Raw genomic sequence first — 20,026 nt, forward strand, 5'->3', positions numbered from 1 at the left:
TTTTTAATGTGGCACAAAAAGAGGAAAATAATGTTAAAGGCAGGAAGAATATTTTGTGTTAATTACCAGCACGCAGAGGTCTTATTTTCATGTCCACATCTCCCAATGACTCATCAGTTCCAGTCCAACTTTCCCAAGTTATCCCGTTTTCATTGCTACCCAAGTATCTGTAACTCTGGTAGGGCCCGTTTAAGTTGGAGGTTTGGCAATCGTTGTACCACCAAGCTCCATGATAGATCTCTGCGCAGTTGCCCTCGCCATTGTCGTTGTCATTGTCATACGTTGACCATGGCATTCCATTGTGCTCTATCATCGAGTCACCTGAAAAAAAGCACAAATAAACAGCGACAGGTTTGTTAGTTTAAATGCAGTAGACACTATTGGTTATTACTCAAAATATTTTTTTAGCACAAAACCTCACTTGGTAACGAGTATTGGGGAGAGGTTGATAGTATAAAACATTGTGAGAAACGGCTCCCTCGGAGGTAACGTAGTTTTCGAGAAAGAAGTAATTTTCCACGAATTTGATTTCGAGACCTCAGAATTAGACTTTGAGGTCTCGCAACTTCGTGTGACCAGGGTGTTTCTTTCTCTCATTATTATCTCGCAACTTCGACAAAGTTATCTATCAGCGAATAGTAAGGGGGTTATGCGAGTGTGGAATGCGAAGCGTGGGATTCATTCCACCAAAAACGCCTTTGTAACCAAAATCGCCAATGTAGCCCAAAGCGCCAAATAAGAAGAAACCGTGTCCTTTGTATTACGTGCAGAATTCGCGCTTGTATCAAATTTAGGATATAAAGTCAGTTTTTCTGTTGGTCGTTTTCAATCATGCGCTTATAGCGTTGACACCGAATTCGACAGAATTCTTGTTCGATAGTTCTTGTTGTCAAGTTGGCCTTTAAGTTAGAGTTTACCAGTTGAAATACATAAATAAACCAATACCTGCTGCAATTCTACCGGTAAATGTACCAATCGTCAAGGTGTAATTGTCCTTCTCGTCAGATACATGAAAACTATCGTACCTAAAAGAGAGAAAACGATTTATACTCATAAAAATCTCAATTGAACAGCATACCTCATTTACAGATGAAGTGTAAATCTTGCTAAAAAAGACTTCACTTTTTAGTTCATTTAAAAAAGAAGAAAATCTATAGTCAATAAAAACCCTACGTCTTACACAGCATATGTCCAGTCACTATTATCGAACGCAAGCACTACTCGAAGCTGATAGTCATCTTGGCTTGTCAAAAGATGAATATTCTCCAATCCCAACCAAAACTCCCCGTTCAGATTCCCAAATCCAGTTTTGTACTCGGTCCAGTCACGATAAAACTCAACGTTGCCGCTATCTCGGTTCTGGATTTTCTGCAAGATCGAAGCAAAATATGAGTAAGAAAACTGGCTTTGTGCAGAGTGGTTTCATGACCGGGTTCGAATCCCTGTCAGAACGCTTTGTATTGTGTCATTCGGCTAAAGATGTTTACTTTATTAACGGGCAAAGTCGGTACCTGCCGACCTGGGCCCAATTTCATGGCTCTGTTTACCTCTGCGCTACGATCAGGATTCCCCGCTTACGTACAAGCGCCGAATTTCTGCGCTAGCCTGTAAGCGTACAGAGCCATGAAAATTAGGCCCTGTTGTATACTCCCCACGGAGCTTTAAGTCACTTGGAAATAGATTTTTTTTTCAAAACATTAGAGTATATGTTAATGAACAATAAAATAATATTTTTGAGTAATTGTTTGTAACGAATTATATGTTAAAAAAAATATATAAAGTTGCTTGGGGTGACTCCGCCTACCCCTGTCGACCACGTGTATTGCTGCTGATGTATTGCTGCTTGAGGCAGCGGGGTCAGTTTGCAAAGTGGTCCGGTCCGACGTCTTTTCCAGCGCTGTGCAGCAAACACTTCGAGAGGCCGTGCTTCAAATATCGCGCCTCGATTGACGTCACGAACAGCGCCCTCTCCGGTCGGGCCTACTTTTAAATTTGTTAATACAATGGAAACTAAATTTTTAGAACCTTAGTTAATTGTTTGTTCATATTCTACTCATCAAAACGCATATTTAAGTGACAAAAGCTTGATCTTGACAAAATACCACTTCCAGGTGACTTTAAATCCAGATGACCAGTTGGTGTTTCATTGATAACAAACGGATAGAAATGTTCAAGTTGTGCACTTCGCTTCACAACAAACTCGGCTCACCAGTACAGGACTTTGTTTTCAAGAGAAGTGTGAATTCCTTTGGCAAGAATATTATTGTTTAAAATATGAGTTTTTTGTGTGACACGTACCGTCCATCCGCCGCCACTAAAGGATTGACTGTCCATATGACAGTACACATCAACTCCCACCGTCTTGCCTTTGAGAAAGATGGTGTAGATACCGTTTGATCTTTGCCCATTCTGGAAATGGTCCCAGCAATCATTGGGTCTTGGATCGGCTGATGAGGGGCAAACAAACAAAACGATTAAACATAAATTGTCTAAGAACATGGCAAAGTGGACAGGAGAAGAGTTTCGGAGAAGAATAAAAGCCATATAATATTTGTAAACAAGATTAAGCTATAAAAAAGGGAAGCTGAATTTTCCAGCTTTTTATACCAACTACATTTTTTTGCGGTCGAGTCTGGGCTCGTTGGCTCGACTCAAGCTGGCGGTGCACACGAGCTGATGTTGCAGGAGATTTTGACCCCCATTACGCCAAACTATGATAACAAAAATTCTGAAAGCGCCATCTTTCTTCTTCAACCCATGTTAAACCCAAAAGGGAGCTTTCGATTTCGGGACGATAGCACACAAGACGGAAGGTAGCATAACGCGTTAGTCCAGATGCTCACGTCCGAGCACTCCCACCCTGTATGTTTTGGACCGGAAGGTGACATAGACTTGACTCAAGTTCCGTGAGGGTCCTTTTACTTCCAGTCCCACTTTTCGCCGCTGGCATAACCCAACCTGTGCCTACGCCTGGCCATTCTCGTGACCACGATAGCAACATTTTGATGTCGGATATGATACGGGACTTCTTGCTCGAGAACGGGACTTGAATCAAGTCTAATAGTGACTCGTTCAGTGCAGTGATTAAAAATCATAACAACGTGTACAAATGACGCCATTCGGTCGTGCGTACAGACCGAACTTTGTTTTACCCCCAAATCGTTTCCAAACTCTGCAAGACGGAGAGAAATTCAGTTTGTCGCATGCGCCGACCGATTTTGCTGCTCACTAAACACTGATCTCTATTATAATCAATAGTCCCTTATCGTGTGTTTTTTTCACCGGGAAAGATGAGGTCACAAAGCATAAATGGGCGTGTGTTCGTCTTCTTTCTCACATAGGTGCAACCAACCAAGTGTGTCAAGAATACTCTCTACTTGCGTATTTCATACAAGTACATATAATATTCTGTGTATCCATTCCAGCTCCATATTCCGTCTTTGTTCACACCCCCACTGAGTGTATGGAGCACGTGAAAAAGTTGGTAAAACACACCACCTAATGCTGAGTGGTCTCACCTTCCCTGGGAAAATAAATACGCTTCAAATGTTTTACCGTCTCCTCGCTCATACCGTCACAATACGAAAGCTCCCTAATATGAGGGGGGGGGGGGGTACGGGCAGAATCTTTAGGTGGCAGATTTCCCTGGGAGACCGGAGGCCGAGCATATGCCGTCATTTAAAAAACGGCAGCGGTTTGATTTGGGCCGTTTTCGGAATCGCAAATCCCCGCACTTCCTTAATTGTAGTAATTGCAAGCTAAAAGCATACACCCAACTTTCGGAGTTATCATTGTTTTCGACGATTTAAAAGGCCTAGGCGCCGTTTCGCGTATGATGCCAAGTATCACTGTGTGTTTATAATCGAAGACCTACCAGTAGTTGAGGGCAGTGTCTCCTGTGTCTGAGTTCTAGTTGTTGACGCTTCGGTTACCATGAGAACAGGAGCTGCCTTTGTCTGTCAGAAAAAAAACACAGAGCATGTGATGTACCACCTCATTGGCGGCAGCTATCTTTAGAGGTATAATGCCATAGAATGGTTTGTGTCGGCATACACAGTGGTTTAAAACCATATGTGACCCCGACATCGACAAGTTTCTGTACAATTATCGGTCGAAATACCTTTATAATCGGTCAAAATACCTTTATAATATCTCAAGCATGTCTCAATGTCATCTTTAGGTAGATAAAACGTGGTTGTCCATAAGAATAATCCACAATTTATCAATCCGTGTCGTGATTCACGAACTATTGTGACAATTTTTATAATGTGGTTTTGAAGTCAACAGAGGGCGCTATATCTTCTGTGTGTAACGTTAATAGACCTTATCGCAAATACCAATGCGCAAGCGCAGACTGTTGAATGAGGTGCATTGTGGGATAGATATGGATCAAATTTGGATACCAGCTGGACCACAATGCACCTAATTCCAAGCTTTACGCGCGCGCCCCAGTATTTGCGAAAAGGTCTATGTACACGATGTTTTTGGTTAAAAACAGCATTCTGAAAACTTAGTTTTGGGGAGTGAAGGCGATCTGGCGGGATTTCGCCGCTATTTTCTTTTCAAAGCTAAGTAGTCACTCTATCATTTTATGGAAACAAATACAAAAAATATGTTGGCCGTTGGTGGCCGATTGGGAAAATATCTAACGTTTTGATTTTTGTTTATTTTCCTTAATTTTGCGATGTAAACAATTGCTTTTTTGAAAATTCTCATTATCAGGAGTAAAAACTAATTTTCGCTAATTTACCGTGAATTTCTAGCCACAACGAATGGTTAATTTACTAATCTATTACATATTTTTAGCATTTCGTCCAGGCCCTTAATGGCTTATTTTAAAGATGTGTGGCGGTATTTTTTTTTATAAGTAGCATTTTTTGACATTTTAGTCGAAGATTTCAAAGCATTTTTGCCGTATCATTAAAACTTCGGTCCGTATTTAATTTTCTACAGTGCGAAAGGTCACTTATACAGGTAATTTAAAAACAATATTTGTTTTCTCAAACAATTTGTATATGCCTACCCAGGTATTTTTTTTAACATAAGGGTTTGTGATTTTTGCTGAATATAAACGTATGTCACAATATACAAACTACAATTCCTTAAAAAACCAGGGTAATAAATTTCAAAAAAATAAAAATTCATCAACAAATTAGTTCTTCTTGTTCAAGTCACCAAAGATATGTAGTTATTTCAGAAAAAAAAATCGGACCTGATGTCTGGGTCTTAAACCACTGTGGCATAGTGCTTTATGTTTTTGAAATATTGATTAAGAAGGATAGAACAAAAATCACATGTGAAAGTTTCAGTGTCTACTTGCTGAGAACACAGCTAAAAACTGTCTGGGTATTTCCGAAAGAACGTCGAATCCCTTCGCTATTTTAGCAAAGAGACAGCGGGTACCAACCACTTCTCCGGCCGCAGCACTCGCGAACGGACACCAGCCCTCAGGAATCTGACACACGATTCATGCATGGGGGTTTGCTCTACAGAGGTGGACAATTAAATAGTCCTTGGCCTTATAAATTGGATAAAATGAAACTGACTTTTAATTGACACCCGGTATGAATCTGAGAATGAGAACCAGTGTGGCGGTTTCAGTCTTCCGCCGTGTTCAGTTTTCCGGGACTCTGTACGGCACTAACAATCGACTACTTTCGCTTGCTGTGCGCAGGCGTCGCATGACGTAATGTTATCTAATTTTGGCCATTCGGAAAACTGAACACGGCGGAAAGTTGAAACCGCCACAACGGGACTTGAAATGCATCTAAACAGCACCGATTGTTGCGGAAGAAAGTTAAGCTCTTAGAAGAAACAATTTGCATGGAGGGGTGTCTGCAAGAAGACGAGTGTAAGGCCAATGGGTACGAATCAGCTCGCCAATTGAAAATAAATTAAATTATTGTGCGAAATCATCAACATAGGTCAATTAATTAGACATATGAATTCTGGATGTTATATGAAATTGATAACATAGCAAATACTAAGATCATTTTTTTTTAATTGTCCGTTCATGCAAGTTCCAAACTTTAACGTTAACTATATAACACATTAAACATAGAGGTTGTTGCCATCAGTTTGCATGGCCACTATACACTATAAAACACATCAGACGCCCACCCTCAGCTCTAAAATACTTTAGGGTAAGCCCCCCCCCCCCGAAAGATGGATCAACGCATAATTTGCCGTTTTACATAGTTTCTCTTATACAGGCGCAACCGATCATGAATATAGATCTTACCTGAGTTATTACCTGTGGCTGAGTTATTGATGCTTCGGTAAGAACAGGAACTGCCTTTGTCTGCCAGGAAAAAAAAGGGGAAACAGAGCAAGTGTAGTACAACATTATTCGGGGCCGCTATCCTTAAAGGTATAGACGATGTGACCTATGTTTACATTCAAACCGCCCTCTGTTGACAAAACACTATATACGTCATGTTTCGCCGGGCACTGAGTTGCGCAGTCATAGTAAGATTGCATACACTTTCTAGCTGGCTGCCAAAACACAAGGTTTTGCCCGGCGGTATGCGCGCGAATCATGTTATGGTTTTCGTGTGACGTCAGAGGTCACATCGTCTATAGTGCAGTCGATTTGTTGGTTTCACCACAATGCTTAAAGATTTAGGAATAGTTAGAATAAAAATACATGTACACGTTTCAGAGTCTGTCTCGGTTTTTTCAAAAGAACGTCGAATCCCTTCGCGTTTATAGTGAGGTGACAACGGGTACCAACCACATCTCCGGCTGCAGCATTCGCGAACGGACACCAAACCCTTATAATGAATTTGATAAGCGATTCATGCATGAAATGGTCTCGTTATTAAAATGTTTTGGGAATTCTTTCTCATACCATACTTGATACTGTCAACAGCCTACCCAGAACTGGGTCAAATTGTACTATTGATAACCACGTCTGAGTCACCCTGACTAAGTTCTGACCTGTGTCTGAGTTCTTGTTGTTGATGCTTCGGTCGCCATAAGAACAGGAGCTGTTTGTGTCTGTCAGAAGAAGAAAAAAACAAAGAGCAAGTAATGTACCATGGGCCGCTATCATAGTGCCGTCGATTGGTTCGTGTCGGCACAATGATAACAACAACAAATTCTTATAGCGCATTTCAAAAAAATGTATCAATGCGCTGATGGGAGTGCCCTAGCTAGCTGCTCGTTCGGCCACCCCTTTAATCTTTCTCAGCTTCCTGGTGAGTATACAGCCTCGAGTTGCCGTGGCGCTCCTAGGTCGTTTCATACACGTTATCAACCTCTACCCTCGCAGGGATGAAGCTTAAAACTATAGAAATAGTGTTTACTTGCTGAGACCACAGCTTAAAAACTGTATCGGTATTTTCGAAAGAACGTCAAACCCTCTTCGCGTTTTCAAAAAAATTACCTTAATTAAATTTAAACCCCTGAAAAGTGGGCTTTCGTTGAACATGTTCTTAAAATGTTTTTAAACGTACCTATTTTGTTATTTAAACGGCTGAATAATGTTACTTTTTGATTACGAAATACTCAGTTTTTGAAACCAAAATTCAAAATGGCAGTTTCTTATTACACAATTCACCGCGTTTTTTTTACTCTAAGAGGTTGACAATGAAATAGTATCAAATCCCTGGCCTTGCAAAATGGATTAAATGAAACCGACTTTTGATTGATACCCGTTATGAATGTGTCAATGAGAAACGGGATTGGATTAAAAATGCATTTGAACATCACCGATTGTTGCTGAAAGAGAAAGACCTTGGATAAAACCATTTGCATTAAGAGGTGTCCGCAACAACACGAGTATACGGAAAATGGGTACGAAGTTGAAGATACGTCAAATTGTTGTGTGAAATCCACAAGCATGAGTCAAACATAAGATAATATTTTATGACATTGGTATTATCGTAATTATATCGTCATGGAAACATGCCAAATACACAGATTATATTATAGTTTCTTGTGTAGAAATGAAAAAATGTTAAAAATAGGTTGTTGCAATCATTTCACATGGGCGACATTATTATGGAATTATTGACTGCTATGAGGGGCACAGTTAAAATTATAGGCCCAAGGTGATGTCAAAACCATGACTATGCCCAAAGCAAAGCTGAGGGTATGCATAGTCATGGTTTTGACATCACCGAGGGCCTATAGTTTTTACCGTGCCCCGATTATTTTAAGTCACTATTTCTTTTGTATACCGATTAAAGATTCTTCTAACCGGCAACACTGACTACAGTGAAGAAAGGTCGCGTCGTGACACGGAACGCTAGTCGTACATTATTTGCAACCTTTACTTTCAGAACGGGCACAGTAGAGTGATAATAAAATATGACGTCATCTTGGAAGAAAAAGGGGGCACAGCTATTTCCATGTCTCCGTTTTTGACCAGTCATATTAGAGGATTCTATATATGAAATAATATAATGAACAGGGTAGGTGGCCTTAGCTTTCGATCCAAACCGGACCTTCTTCAGAGGCATAAAACAAGTACAAACAAATACATATCCATTTATAGAAAAAGAGAGGGGAAAGGGATTAAGGGAAGGATCCAGAAAGAAGCGGGAAAATACCAGCCAATCAATACCAGGATTCTATATATGAGGTATATAAAAAACTGTATAAAAAATAGACGCTAGATGAAGTTATCGTTTTTTTGCCTAGACTCATCTGTAACAATTGGGTAAGATGAACCGTTTCTGTGTTTTGTTGGGCCTGACCATTTTCTGTACCAATGTTTCAAAGTTTAAATTTTCTAAACTTATGATAACCACGTCCCTGAGTCACCCTGACTGAGTTCTGACCTGTGTCTGAGTTCTTGTTGTCGATGCCTCGGTTACCATGAGAACAGGAGCTGCCTTTGTCTGTCAGAAAAAGAAAAAAAACCATAAAGAGCAAGTGATGTATACCACCTTGTTCAGGGCCGCTGTCTTTTGGTTCTTGTTGGCATAGTACATATATAATATAGCGCATTTCACAATAACCGTACTAATCTTTCTCAGCTCCCATTCACAATTTCAACCTCTACACCTGCATGCATAATGCTTAACATTTTAGGAATAGTTATAAAGAAAGATTGAAAACATTGTGAGAAACGGCTCCCTCTGAAGTGACGTAGTTTTCGAGAAAGAAGTTATTTTCCACGATTTTGATTTCGAGACCTTAGATTTAGAGTCTGAGGTCTCGAAATCAAGCATCTGAAAGCACACAACTTCGTGTGATAAGAGTGTTTTTTTCTTTCATTATTATCACGCAACTTCGACGACCGATTGAGCTCAAATTCTCACAAGTTTGTTATTTTATGCGTATGTTGAGATACACCAAGTGAAAAGACTGATCTTTGACAACTACCAATAGTGTCCAATAGTGTCCTGTGTCTTTAAGTAATTTATTTACAAAATCAAAGCTTACAAAGAGTGATGACAAAATGAAGTTAGATACAGCATAAATCAAGGCAAGGCCGAACCAGTTTTCGTGCTCAATCGACCCAGGGGTGCTCGGGAACGGGGAGTCCTGCGCTCACCACCGGAGCACATTACAGCTAAAGGTAGTCCAAGACCCTCAGTACCACGCCCAAAGAACTCCCATCCAGCCAGTAGCGCCGTCAGTTAGAAGCAGTGAACATCACATCCCCGAGGTATGCACAGGTCAGCATCCCGTCCCGAGCTTCCCAAAATCGAAAGAGGGTGCGGCTATGGCACGCGTAACCAGTCATACTATATAATTTCTCAAGCATGACCACGTCTTGAAAGGAATCAAGCGCGCCATTATCAAAGCACACAGGTGGGGAAGGTTTCAGAAAGGAAGATATGGCTCAGCAAATACACACGCTGGCTCGGCTACAGGTTTAAATACACTGGACACTATTGGCAATTTCAAAGACCAGTCTTCTCACTTGGTGTATCTCAACATATGCATAAAATAACAAACCTGTGAAAATTTGAGCTCGATTGGTCATCGGAATTGTGAGATAACTATATGAAAGAAAAAACACCCTTGTCACACATGCTTGATTTCAAGACCTCAAATTCTAAACTTGAGGTCTCGAAATCGAATTCGTGGAAAATAACTTCTTTCTAGGAAACTATCACTTCAGAGGGAGCCGTTTCTCACAATGTCTTATACTATCAACCTCTCCCCATTACTCGTTACCAAGTGAGGTTTACTGCCGATAATAATTTTGAGTAATTACCAATAGCGTCCACTGCCTATAAAGGTACAAACTGTGACCATATAACAAACCTTACTCCATCTTTGACCCTAATAACTTATTTTATAAAAACTCTTACTTTTTTACCATGGTGATTAGTTTCTAATAAACTCATTAATGTGGAGCTACTGACAGTTATTTACCATAATTAAAATTTATAAGCCTACAAGTGGGCTTTTGTTGAACATGTTCTGAGCATATAAGAGTACCTATAATCCAAACGGCTGAATTATTTGACTTTATGATTACGAAACACTCAGTTTTTGACACCAAAATGGCAGTTTCTTATTACAAAATTCACCACTTTTTTGATCGTAAGAGGTGGACAATGAAATGGTATTAAATCCTTGACCGTATAAATTGGATAAAATGAAACTGACTGTTGATTGACATCGGTGATGAACTTGACAATGAGAAACGGGGTTGGATTTGAAATGCATCTAGACAGCGCCGATTGTTGCGGACAGAAAGAAAGACTTTGGATTCAACCATTTTGCATGAAGGGGTGTCCGCACAAACACGAGTATAAGGAAAATGGGTATGAAGTTGAAAATACAACAAATTGTTGTGTGAAATAAGGGAATCAATGTGTGGTGAAGAGGTTTTCAACTAGTGGTTTAATCCCAACGAGGCCTGGTTCTTGATAATTTTACCGAGACGAAGTCGAGGCAAGTTATCAAGAACCTGGCCTCGGCGGGTTTAAACCACTAGTTGAAAACCGATTCAACACACTTTGATTCCCATTCATAAATACCTTTTCGGTCAAAAAACATCAACTTACGGTCAAAAAGTAAAATAAATGAAAAATTATAATTGTTCATTGATTTTTTTCAACACAACATCCCTCCTGCTATGAAATGGTAAGGCCCAGTCAAGGCCCTCGGGTAAACAACTCCTTATAAGGGAATGCTGTGCGCGTCGCGCGTATCGCGTGATGTGGCACAACTGCTTCAGCCGTTGCTCTCGACCAATGAATGAAGAAACTGTTTTATAAGCACAGGTGCAAACTCGTGTGTCACGCCCATGTATCAACACTTTTTACTGGTCATAAACAAAGGTTTATACACACCCACGTGACGCGCTCTCCACCAATAGGAATAGCGAAACTGTCTGAGGTATTTATGAGTTGGAAATTATCGTAATTATATCGTAATGAAAACAAGCCAAATACACAGGTTTTTATTATAATCTTGTAGAAATGATTTGTTTTAACATATTATTAAAAGTAGGTTGTTGCGATCATTTCACATGGGCAGCCTTTATACAAAAAACAGACGTTAGATGACGTTATCTAAAGTTGTTTTGCCCAGACTCCAATGTAATACTAGCGGGTATGTTGAACCAGATCTGGATATTGTGGGGCCTGACCAATGTCGATATCAATGTTAAAAAGTTAAAATCTACTTAACATTTGATAATCACATTCTGGTTCATCCTGACTTTGAAAACGGTCATGTCCCATGTGAACCGACACTTACCTTGAAGTTTTTTCAAAGTGTGTGTGTAGACCTTATGGTTTATATTGTCTTCGGTCTAATTATGGAATATCAGTTCAGGTTCAATCAAATGTGTCACATACATTGTAAACAACTGATGAAAACAGATACAGCACATAGAGACATCCAGAAGGGGGGGGGGACAGAGAGGGAGAGGGGAAATGGGCTAGTATATATATATATAAAAAAAACAATCTTTGATAAAATTATGAAAGGAACACGTTCCCTTGGTTCTGTCGAGTTGGTCTTTGAAAAGCGATTATAACCGTTTGTTATAAAATGCATATGGTTAGAAAGATGATTTAAGAGTAGAATACAATGATCCACACAAATTTGTCTCGAAATTGCGTGGTTTTTCTTTAACTTTGCGAACTAACACGGTCGGCCATTTATGGGAGTCAAAAACTTGACTTCCATAAATGACCGACCATGTTAGTCGACGAGGAAAATGGATCGATACTTGTGTGGATCATTATGTTCTACTTTAATCTTTCTAATCACAAACGGTTACAAACGCTTTTCAAAGACCAACTCAACCGATCCAAGGCAACGTGTTCCTTTAATTTTACCTTGGTCTCCAGCTCGTAGTACATCCATCCAGACTCCTCCTTTACATCTCCGGGGTACTCGGTCTTCGTACCATCAATCAGCTCGCATATACCCGATAGATCCTTGTAATTCACGGCCAAACATTCCGGTTCGCGGAGGCAGTTGGCCAAGCATCTTGCAGGCGATTTAACTCGTTTTACACTCCGAAGTAGATGGTTTTTAAGAGCAATGTTTGATCCAGCGGATTGGGAAAATCCAGAGGAACGCGAGAGTACTTCAGCGTGAGACTGAGTTAGAAAGTACAAGCTTAGAAAAACAGCAAGAACACAAATTCCAAACGAGTGTGAAATCTGATAGAAGTTCATTTTGGTAACAACTCCATGTAATATTTAATTTGTCGATTAGAAAAACAAAAAAGAGTTATCAAAACAATTTAGCGTCATCAACTCCGTCACGAAACTTCTCGAAAAAAACGACTGACTTGAAATGCAACGTTTTGTAAGTGAAGCCCACTAAACCAGTTATGAACCAACTACTGACGCACTGAAGATCGCAATAAACTGATTTCGTGTTAACGGCTGGTTACAGCCAATCTATCACCCTCTGATACTCCAGTCAGAAATTAAAACTGGTTACTTGTTCTGAAGGGTCGTTATTTCTCTTTGAGTATTGTGATTTTTTTTTAAACGGGTCTTGGTTTTTTTTTTTTTACGGAGATACATAATTGTTTTTAGAAATAAGAATGTTGCTGTTTGGAGCAGCAGTCGGCCTTTAATAAAGAATGACTTTGATGAAAACATCGTGGCCGAGCGGTTAAAGTGTCGTGGCCGAGCGGTTAAGAGCACCGAATTCAAACTCTGGTGTTTCTGATCAGCGCAGAGTGTGGGTTCGAATCCCCAGCCGTCATACTTGTGTCCTTAAGCAAGACACTTAACCATTGCTTCGTCCTTCGGATGGGACGTAAAGCCGTTGGTCCCATGTGTTGTGTAACGCATGTAAAAGAACCCAGTGCACCTATCGAAAAGAGAAGGGGTTCGCCCCGCAGTTCCTGGCTGTGGCTGCTGTATGCGCCGTAGCACCATGTATACCACTACATGGTGTGCTAAGGATTAGGTCTCATAGTTTCAAAATCGTCGTCCCACTCACCATGCAGTGGAAATAATTGGCGCTTTGTATCCTTTGGGAAAGGCGCGTTATAAATACGTTTATTGTTATTATTATAATAATGACGAAGGAAATATTGGCTACGAGCAACAACAAAAGTTGTCTGTTCACTCTTAACGCTGAAGTTGTTGACTGAAGACACTATTAGCAACATAAACAGTCCTCATTCAGTAAATAATCGATTATTTCGTCTAGCTGCCAATTACAAGCTGAATGGTGAAGCGAGCGCTTTGTTGTTCGTAGTAAGGATCGCGTTATCGTGTTGCTACTGCTACTCAGCTTCCTTAGCTTCAAGTGCAAGGTATCATACTGCAGCTTTAAACAAGTAGGTCGGTTTCTAGTGATTTTGTGGGATGAGGGGTCGGGGTTGTGGTGCAACGTCGCCATGTCATACGTTTCATTTTCAGGTGCACAGGAGTTATGTTTCTTGCATTTTATCAGGGAAAACGTTTTTTTTTTCAGGGGAGAGGGGGTGTTTAAAGGGGGTTCGAAGCTTATTTGAGAAAATGGTGTCTTCAAATACTCAGTTGACGTCAATCACAACATTTGTCGTCCGTTGGCAAGAAGGAATAATTTTCGAATGTGAATTTATCTTTATGAGGCAAAGTACACATCTTAAACAGATTAATAAAACATGTCGTTTCAGCTAAAACATGTTGTTTTATTAAATTAAATAATTAATTACAACAACACCTGGGTTAAATGAAGGTTGAAAACGTTTACTCAATATTGGAGTAAAAAGGGTACATCGTCGTCATATAGGTAAACTTCTTACCCAACACATGTAGGTATTAAAAATTACACAACGTTGAGTAGTATTTTCACCTTTCTACACTTTTGATGTTGTGCAACAATTTTACATAAAAATCAACGACCATGCACGCCTTTTAATACCAAAAGGGTAAGAATTTTACCCAATGTTTATCAATTATTTTTTAGAGTGAACAGACGTTATCAAAAATAGTGTTCTGTACAAAACCTAGGGCAGATGAGCTATAGGCCTACATAATAACGTGTTGTCCATGCCGTTGGTTTTGTTATTCAGATGTGAACGTTTTGCTCGGCCCCCACCGGTCTGGCATATCATGGGCTGACGAATTGTACAACATCCTTTGTAGTGATGCTAGGTGGGAATGATTGTACTGCAATTAATAGCGCAATGCATCACCAAATTAATATACACACAATGTTCCATAGAAAGCACGAACAGACTATTATCATTTTAAACAATTTAAAAGAATGTTGCGATCAAGTCCTACTTTTTTAGTATAAGGCAACAATTGACAACAATTATTTACAATGGATTCACTGAAAAAAAAACATCTTTGTTAAACAGAAAGAGGTGGTATGGAATACTAGGTCAGTGAAATGCGCAATGTACAATTCGTGTGTTTTAGCCAACATCACTTAGTATCTCGAAATTGAAGGATATACACTAGTATACACATTATTGACTGGCAATGAGGTAACTAGTGTACGTCTATTCCCACGAGGGACTTTGAGAGACCAGAAGAGCGACCGAAGGCCGAGGGAAAAAGGTCAATGGCATTGGTGTAAACTGACCCATCTACTGGTCACTCACAGGCCCGAGGGGTAATAGCCGTACACTAGTTACCGAATTACGCAGTCAATATGTGTTTTATACCACAGCTCGGTCTTAAAATGTGAAATAAGAACAGGAATCGTGAGAAGAAAGGATGTTTTGTAGTTGCTGTTCACGGTTCTAGTCAAGGGAGGGCGATGTAACCGGGCACTATTTTCAAAGACTAGTGCCTGGCGGGCACTATTCCCGTAAACACGCGCGTGCGATCAATAGACTATATGAGTTCATCCCACGTGACCGCGTGTCAGCCAACCAGTATACAGAACAAGCAAGAGGTGTGTTTTAATTGAATTTATAATATGGAATGTTACACTGCAAGATAATAAATCAAGTGTGCCGCTGTGAAATACAAGTAGTGTGAAAGTTCTAGCAAGGTGGCACAAATGTAAGCATTTAAACTAAAACAACACAATCTTGAAACTACCTAAAGTGTGTTTTAAAGCGTGATGTTGTGATAGGTTTAAAAGGTGCAATTAACACGACTGCCTTGGATTAAATAACCAAGACAAAAAACCTTTGGGTGCAGATATTTTTGTTTAATATGTTCAACAATACTTTCAACTACTTTACTTTCGGCAGAGCCTGGGCAAAACAAATTGACCCTTATACATTGACATTTAAGTGGTACAAAATTATACAACTTGAATTGTGATCACACTACAGGTTCATTTTTGTTTCTACGATATTTACCTGTGTTTTTGAGACAGGGACATTTTAAGTTCGCTTGAAAAGTAAACCGTACTTTAATTAATGTTTTGTGTTAATTACCAGCAGCACGCAGAGGTATTATTTTCATGTCCACATCTCTCAATGACTCATCAGTTCCAGTCCAACTTTCCCAAGTTATCCCTTTTTCATTGATACCCAAGTATCTGTAACTCCGATAGGGCCCGTTTAAGTTGGAGGTTTGGCAATCGTTGTACCACCAAGCTCCATGGTAGATCTCTGCGCAGTTGCCCTCGGCATTGTCGTTGTCATTGTCATATGTTGACCATGGCATTCCATTGTGCTCTATCATCGAGTCACCTGGAAATAAGACAATAATTTTAAAGGATGGGTAGTAAGACTATTGTTGTTTATAATCCGATAGCCTCGGCGTAAATCTGTGTTAGACTTCCATTGTAAGACTTCAAACAGCAAATACGAGAATGTCCTTAGCTTTTTGAACCAAGTTTTAGGGGGAAAATCTGTCGAAGAGTGAGCTCACGTGAAGGGCCCGACATCTTTTTTTTTGCATTCTAGATGCTGTGTGGTGCAATCTTAGGCCGATAAGAGGCATACAGAACGGAACAGAACATCTGTAAAATGTGAGCAGCAGTAGAACCTTTTGGGTTGATAGCATCTTCAAGTGCGGATCTATGAACCAGGTTTTCGAGGGAAATACTGTCAAAGAGTGAGCACGTCAGTGTGAAACCTTTACGACATGGTCCCGGGTCCGCTCAAGGGCCCGGGAAAATTTTGTGCTTTTAGATGCTCTGTGGTGCAATCTTTAAGCCATTTAGCGGCTAAATGGCAAACGAAACAGAACAATGAGCTGTGTGAATATTGTGTTCCAGTGCTCCACAGTTCCACAGTGCAAAACACGATTTTCATGATAAAGGTGGTCAAAGGACACAGGGAACATTTGATACTGTGTCCCCCACCCTTCGAAATTGGGGTGGGGTGGGGTGGGGTACACGTCCCTTCCACTCTTTCAAGGGGGAGGTGCAAATCTGTCAACGATGGAGCATGCGTGTGAGAAGCCTTTACGGCTTTAGATGCTCTGTGATGCAATCTAGGGCCAATTTAGAGAGGGGATATTGTGTCATCCTTTACCCACAGGATTAATGCCCATATAGGGACACAGGGTTTCGTCTTACACAGTGCAAAACTTGGGCTTCATGATAAAGGTGGTCAAAAAGGTGGGGGGACATTTGATATTGTGTCCCCCACCCTCCAAAAGGTGGGGGACATGTCCCCCTGCCCCCCCCCTTCCCCCCTGATTGACGCCCATGCCACGTTGGGAAGCTGCAATGCTCTTCCCACGCTTATTTTGAACATGTTCCAAATAAGTGTAGCCTGGTCGTAACCTACAATGAGCGGGGAGAAGTCGTAGTTGGAACGCCATTACCGCACACGCAGCATGGTAGCATCTTGGTGAGATCTCTGTGGTCGGCAACCATTTCGAAGTAGAAAACCGCTTGGTCGGCATTGTTCTTGGTGTAATTTGGCAGCGAGTCAGAAACACAGTAAAGTTGGGCGGAGTCTTTAATTGTCAAATTGCTTTATTTTGACGGCGATCATACCCCGACTTGATACATTTTTAAGATCCGGGTGATCGGCATGATCTTCGTAAGGGTATAAGGTCTTGGTGAGCAATGTTAATGGTCTTTAGCCTACATGCTGAACGTCTACTGTTTTATCTTTTCAGCAAATTGATAAGAACGGTTTTTAGTAGTTGACATTCCTTGAAAGTTGGTCCGCAATAGTATGAGGGAAGCGCGCTTGTACATCGACTAGGTGTCCTGAACGTGTTTGAAAAATCTATGTGAGTTTATTTATTCTTCCTCCTTCACTTTGCTGCCCCCTCCCCATCCTTCCTTCCCTTCCCTTCTCCTACTATCATTAATTTCACTTATTTAGATAGAGACATATTATCTCAACTTTAAAATGAAAAAGTATTAAGGCTTCAACACGACTTCCTGAATCTAAGAAACTTTGAAGAAGGCCTACGTGGACAAAAATGAACATTTTTTTCAACCCACTGCTTTTGAAGTACCTTTAAATCCAGCAATCGTCAAAGTGTAGTTGTTGATCTCGTTGGTGACGCGAAACGCATCGTACCTACGGGCATTATTAATGATATAAAATTGTGTAAACAATTTGAATCAAATAAAAAACACCTTCTCCCGGTGCAGAAACCCAGCTGGGGCCACAAACTTATTTTGAGGGACAGTTTTCAACTTGAAAATGTCAGTAATCCAAAAGTATAAATGAAGGTGAGCTACGTTTTTTTATATGATAATCTGAGAGGAAGTTTAAAAAGATCATAAGAAGCTCCAAACCACAAACTTATTCCCGTAAAATGTAACGTAAGAAGCCCTTTGTAGGGACCGAGGGCCCGAGATTAATGCTTGATGCCCGTTGGTGCAATTTTATTCCTTTACTTCTCCGGTCCTTGGAGACATTTGTTTGATTATGTTCCGTAGCCTTATTAGCCAAGCGAATTGAAGCCGATGGTCCCTTAAAAAGTTACTTGCCTTCAATCCATTATTTTATTGCTCAGTTCGCGTAACCAGGGGCCGACTTCTCAAAGCTATACAATTCATCGCAAGACAAATTGTCATTATTGCAATAATCACACTTAACTTGTTACTAACTACGATTGATTTTTCAATCTTTTTAGCCCATATACTGACATTTGACTTTTAGTCACAATAAAATGGGGAATGAAACACTACGTCTTACACAGCATAAGTCCAGTCACTATTATCGAACGCAAGCACTACTCGAAGCTGATAGTCATCTTGGCTCGTCAAAAGATGAATATTGTCCAATCCCAACCAAAACTCCCCGTTCAGATTTCCAAATCCAGTTTTGTACTCGGTCCAGTCACGATAAAACCCAACGTTGCCGCTATCTCGGTTCTGGATTTTCTGCAAGTTTGAACAAAAACATTATGCGCGTGAAAGTATATTGTGTTTTTTTTACACTTTTTTTCTCATTTATTTTCCATGTTTGTCCAGAAGAACAATTGAAAAGATCAAATTTTGAAATCCACAGGTGATGTCAAAAACGACAGAAAATAGAAAATAGAAAATCAAGGTTTAAAAAAAGTTTCAAAACACAGCTCGGGTTCAAACATTAAAGAAATCAGACTTTAAATCTTCACCAAAATATTGATGGTATACAGGAACAAAATTGTACCAATTTTTAATTCTGTTTTCATTATAAATTTGTAAAATTACTACGAGGTTCGTCAAGTGTAATAAAAAATATATTCATAATCATTGGTCTATTCAAGTGCTAGATAAAAGTAACGATTAGAAATACCCAAGATTTCATTTGGGGAAATCGAGAATTATCTGGCAAAAATACTGATTGGTACGGAAGCGTATTGCCGTTTTAATATGAATAATTTTTTGTTGTATATCTTTTCGTGTACGTACACAATAACTCATCGTGTACGTACACGATAAATCCAAACTTATCGTGTACGTACACGATAAATCCAAACTTATCGTGTACGTACCTTATGACTTATCGTGTACGTAACTTGGTGAATTAATGTGATTTATTTTGTGACACGTACCGTCCATCCGCCGCCAATAATAGATTGACTGTCCATATGACAGTAAACATCAAGTCCCGCCGACCTGCCTTTGACATAGATGGTGTAGATACCGTTTGATATTTGCCCATTCTGGAAATGGTCCCAGCAATCCTTGGGTCTTGGATCAGCTTAGATAATGACAACATTGTTTTAAATACGATCATTAAACTGTTGGCATGGATAGTATTTTTCATTTAAGTCGGTTTGTGTGCAAGTGATGCGACAGGAAAGGGAAAGGGAAGATGAACAATATACAATATTATTATCTTACAACCATGTAATATAGGTTTTCTCTGTCAAATTCGGCAAATGAGCAGCCAATTTAATTTTCAGGCGCTCGAATTAAAGCTATTTTGCCTCTCCGGTTTTTACTGCGTTTCAAATTCAGAATTCGGTCATTCAATTTCGTTTTGAGGCATTCAAGTTCCTAGCACACTCATTCTTTTTCATGACACACAATCATCATTCAATTTAGCAAAGCTGGTTCGACTAGAGATTTTGCTGATTTAATCATTTTCAATTTCGTAAAGAGGCAATCAATTTCGCTCACCGAGGATTCAAATAAGTACGACTATAAAGAAATACGAATAAACAGATAAACTGTATAAGGCAAACCGTTTCGTACCTTCACAGGTTCAAGATGGAATGCTCCCTTCAAAAAGGCGAAATCGAGTTAAACACTACAATCAATCTTTCAAAAAATGAAAATT

General features: G+C 39.9%; 1 protein-coding gene across 1 annotated transcript; it reads right to left on the reverse strand.

Annotated features, from left to right (window-relative positions):
* Positions 1-58: 58 nt before the first annotated feature.
* Positions 59-19,405, reverse strand: LOC139940328 (microfibril-associated glycoprotein 4-like). The gene is made up of 7 exons (XM_071936534.1): positions 19,296-19,405; positions 17,745-17,827; positions 15,773-16,030; positions 2,299-2,447; positions 1,181-1,368; positions 946-1,025; positions 59-321 (listed from the first exon to the last, which is right to left on the reverse strand). Exons 1-7 carry the CDS (start codon positions 19,403-19,405, stop codon positions 59-61), a joined length of 1,131 nt encoding a protein of 376 aa, XP_071792635.1.
* Between the last annotated feature and the right edge of the window lie 621 nt (positions 19,406-20,026).

The sequence above is a fragment of the Asterias amurensis genome, chromosome 8, assembly GCF_032118995.1.
Source record: "Asterias amurensis chromosome 8, ASM3211899v1".
NCBI lineage: Eukaryota > Metazoa > Echinodermata > Asteroidea > Forcipulatida > Asteriidae > Asterias > Asterias amurensis.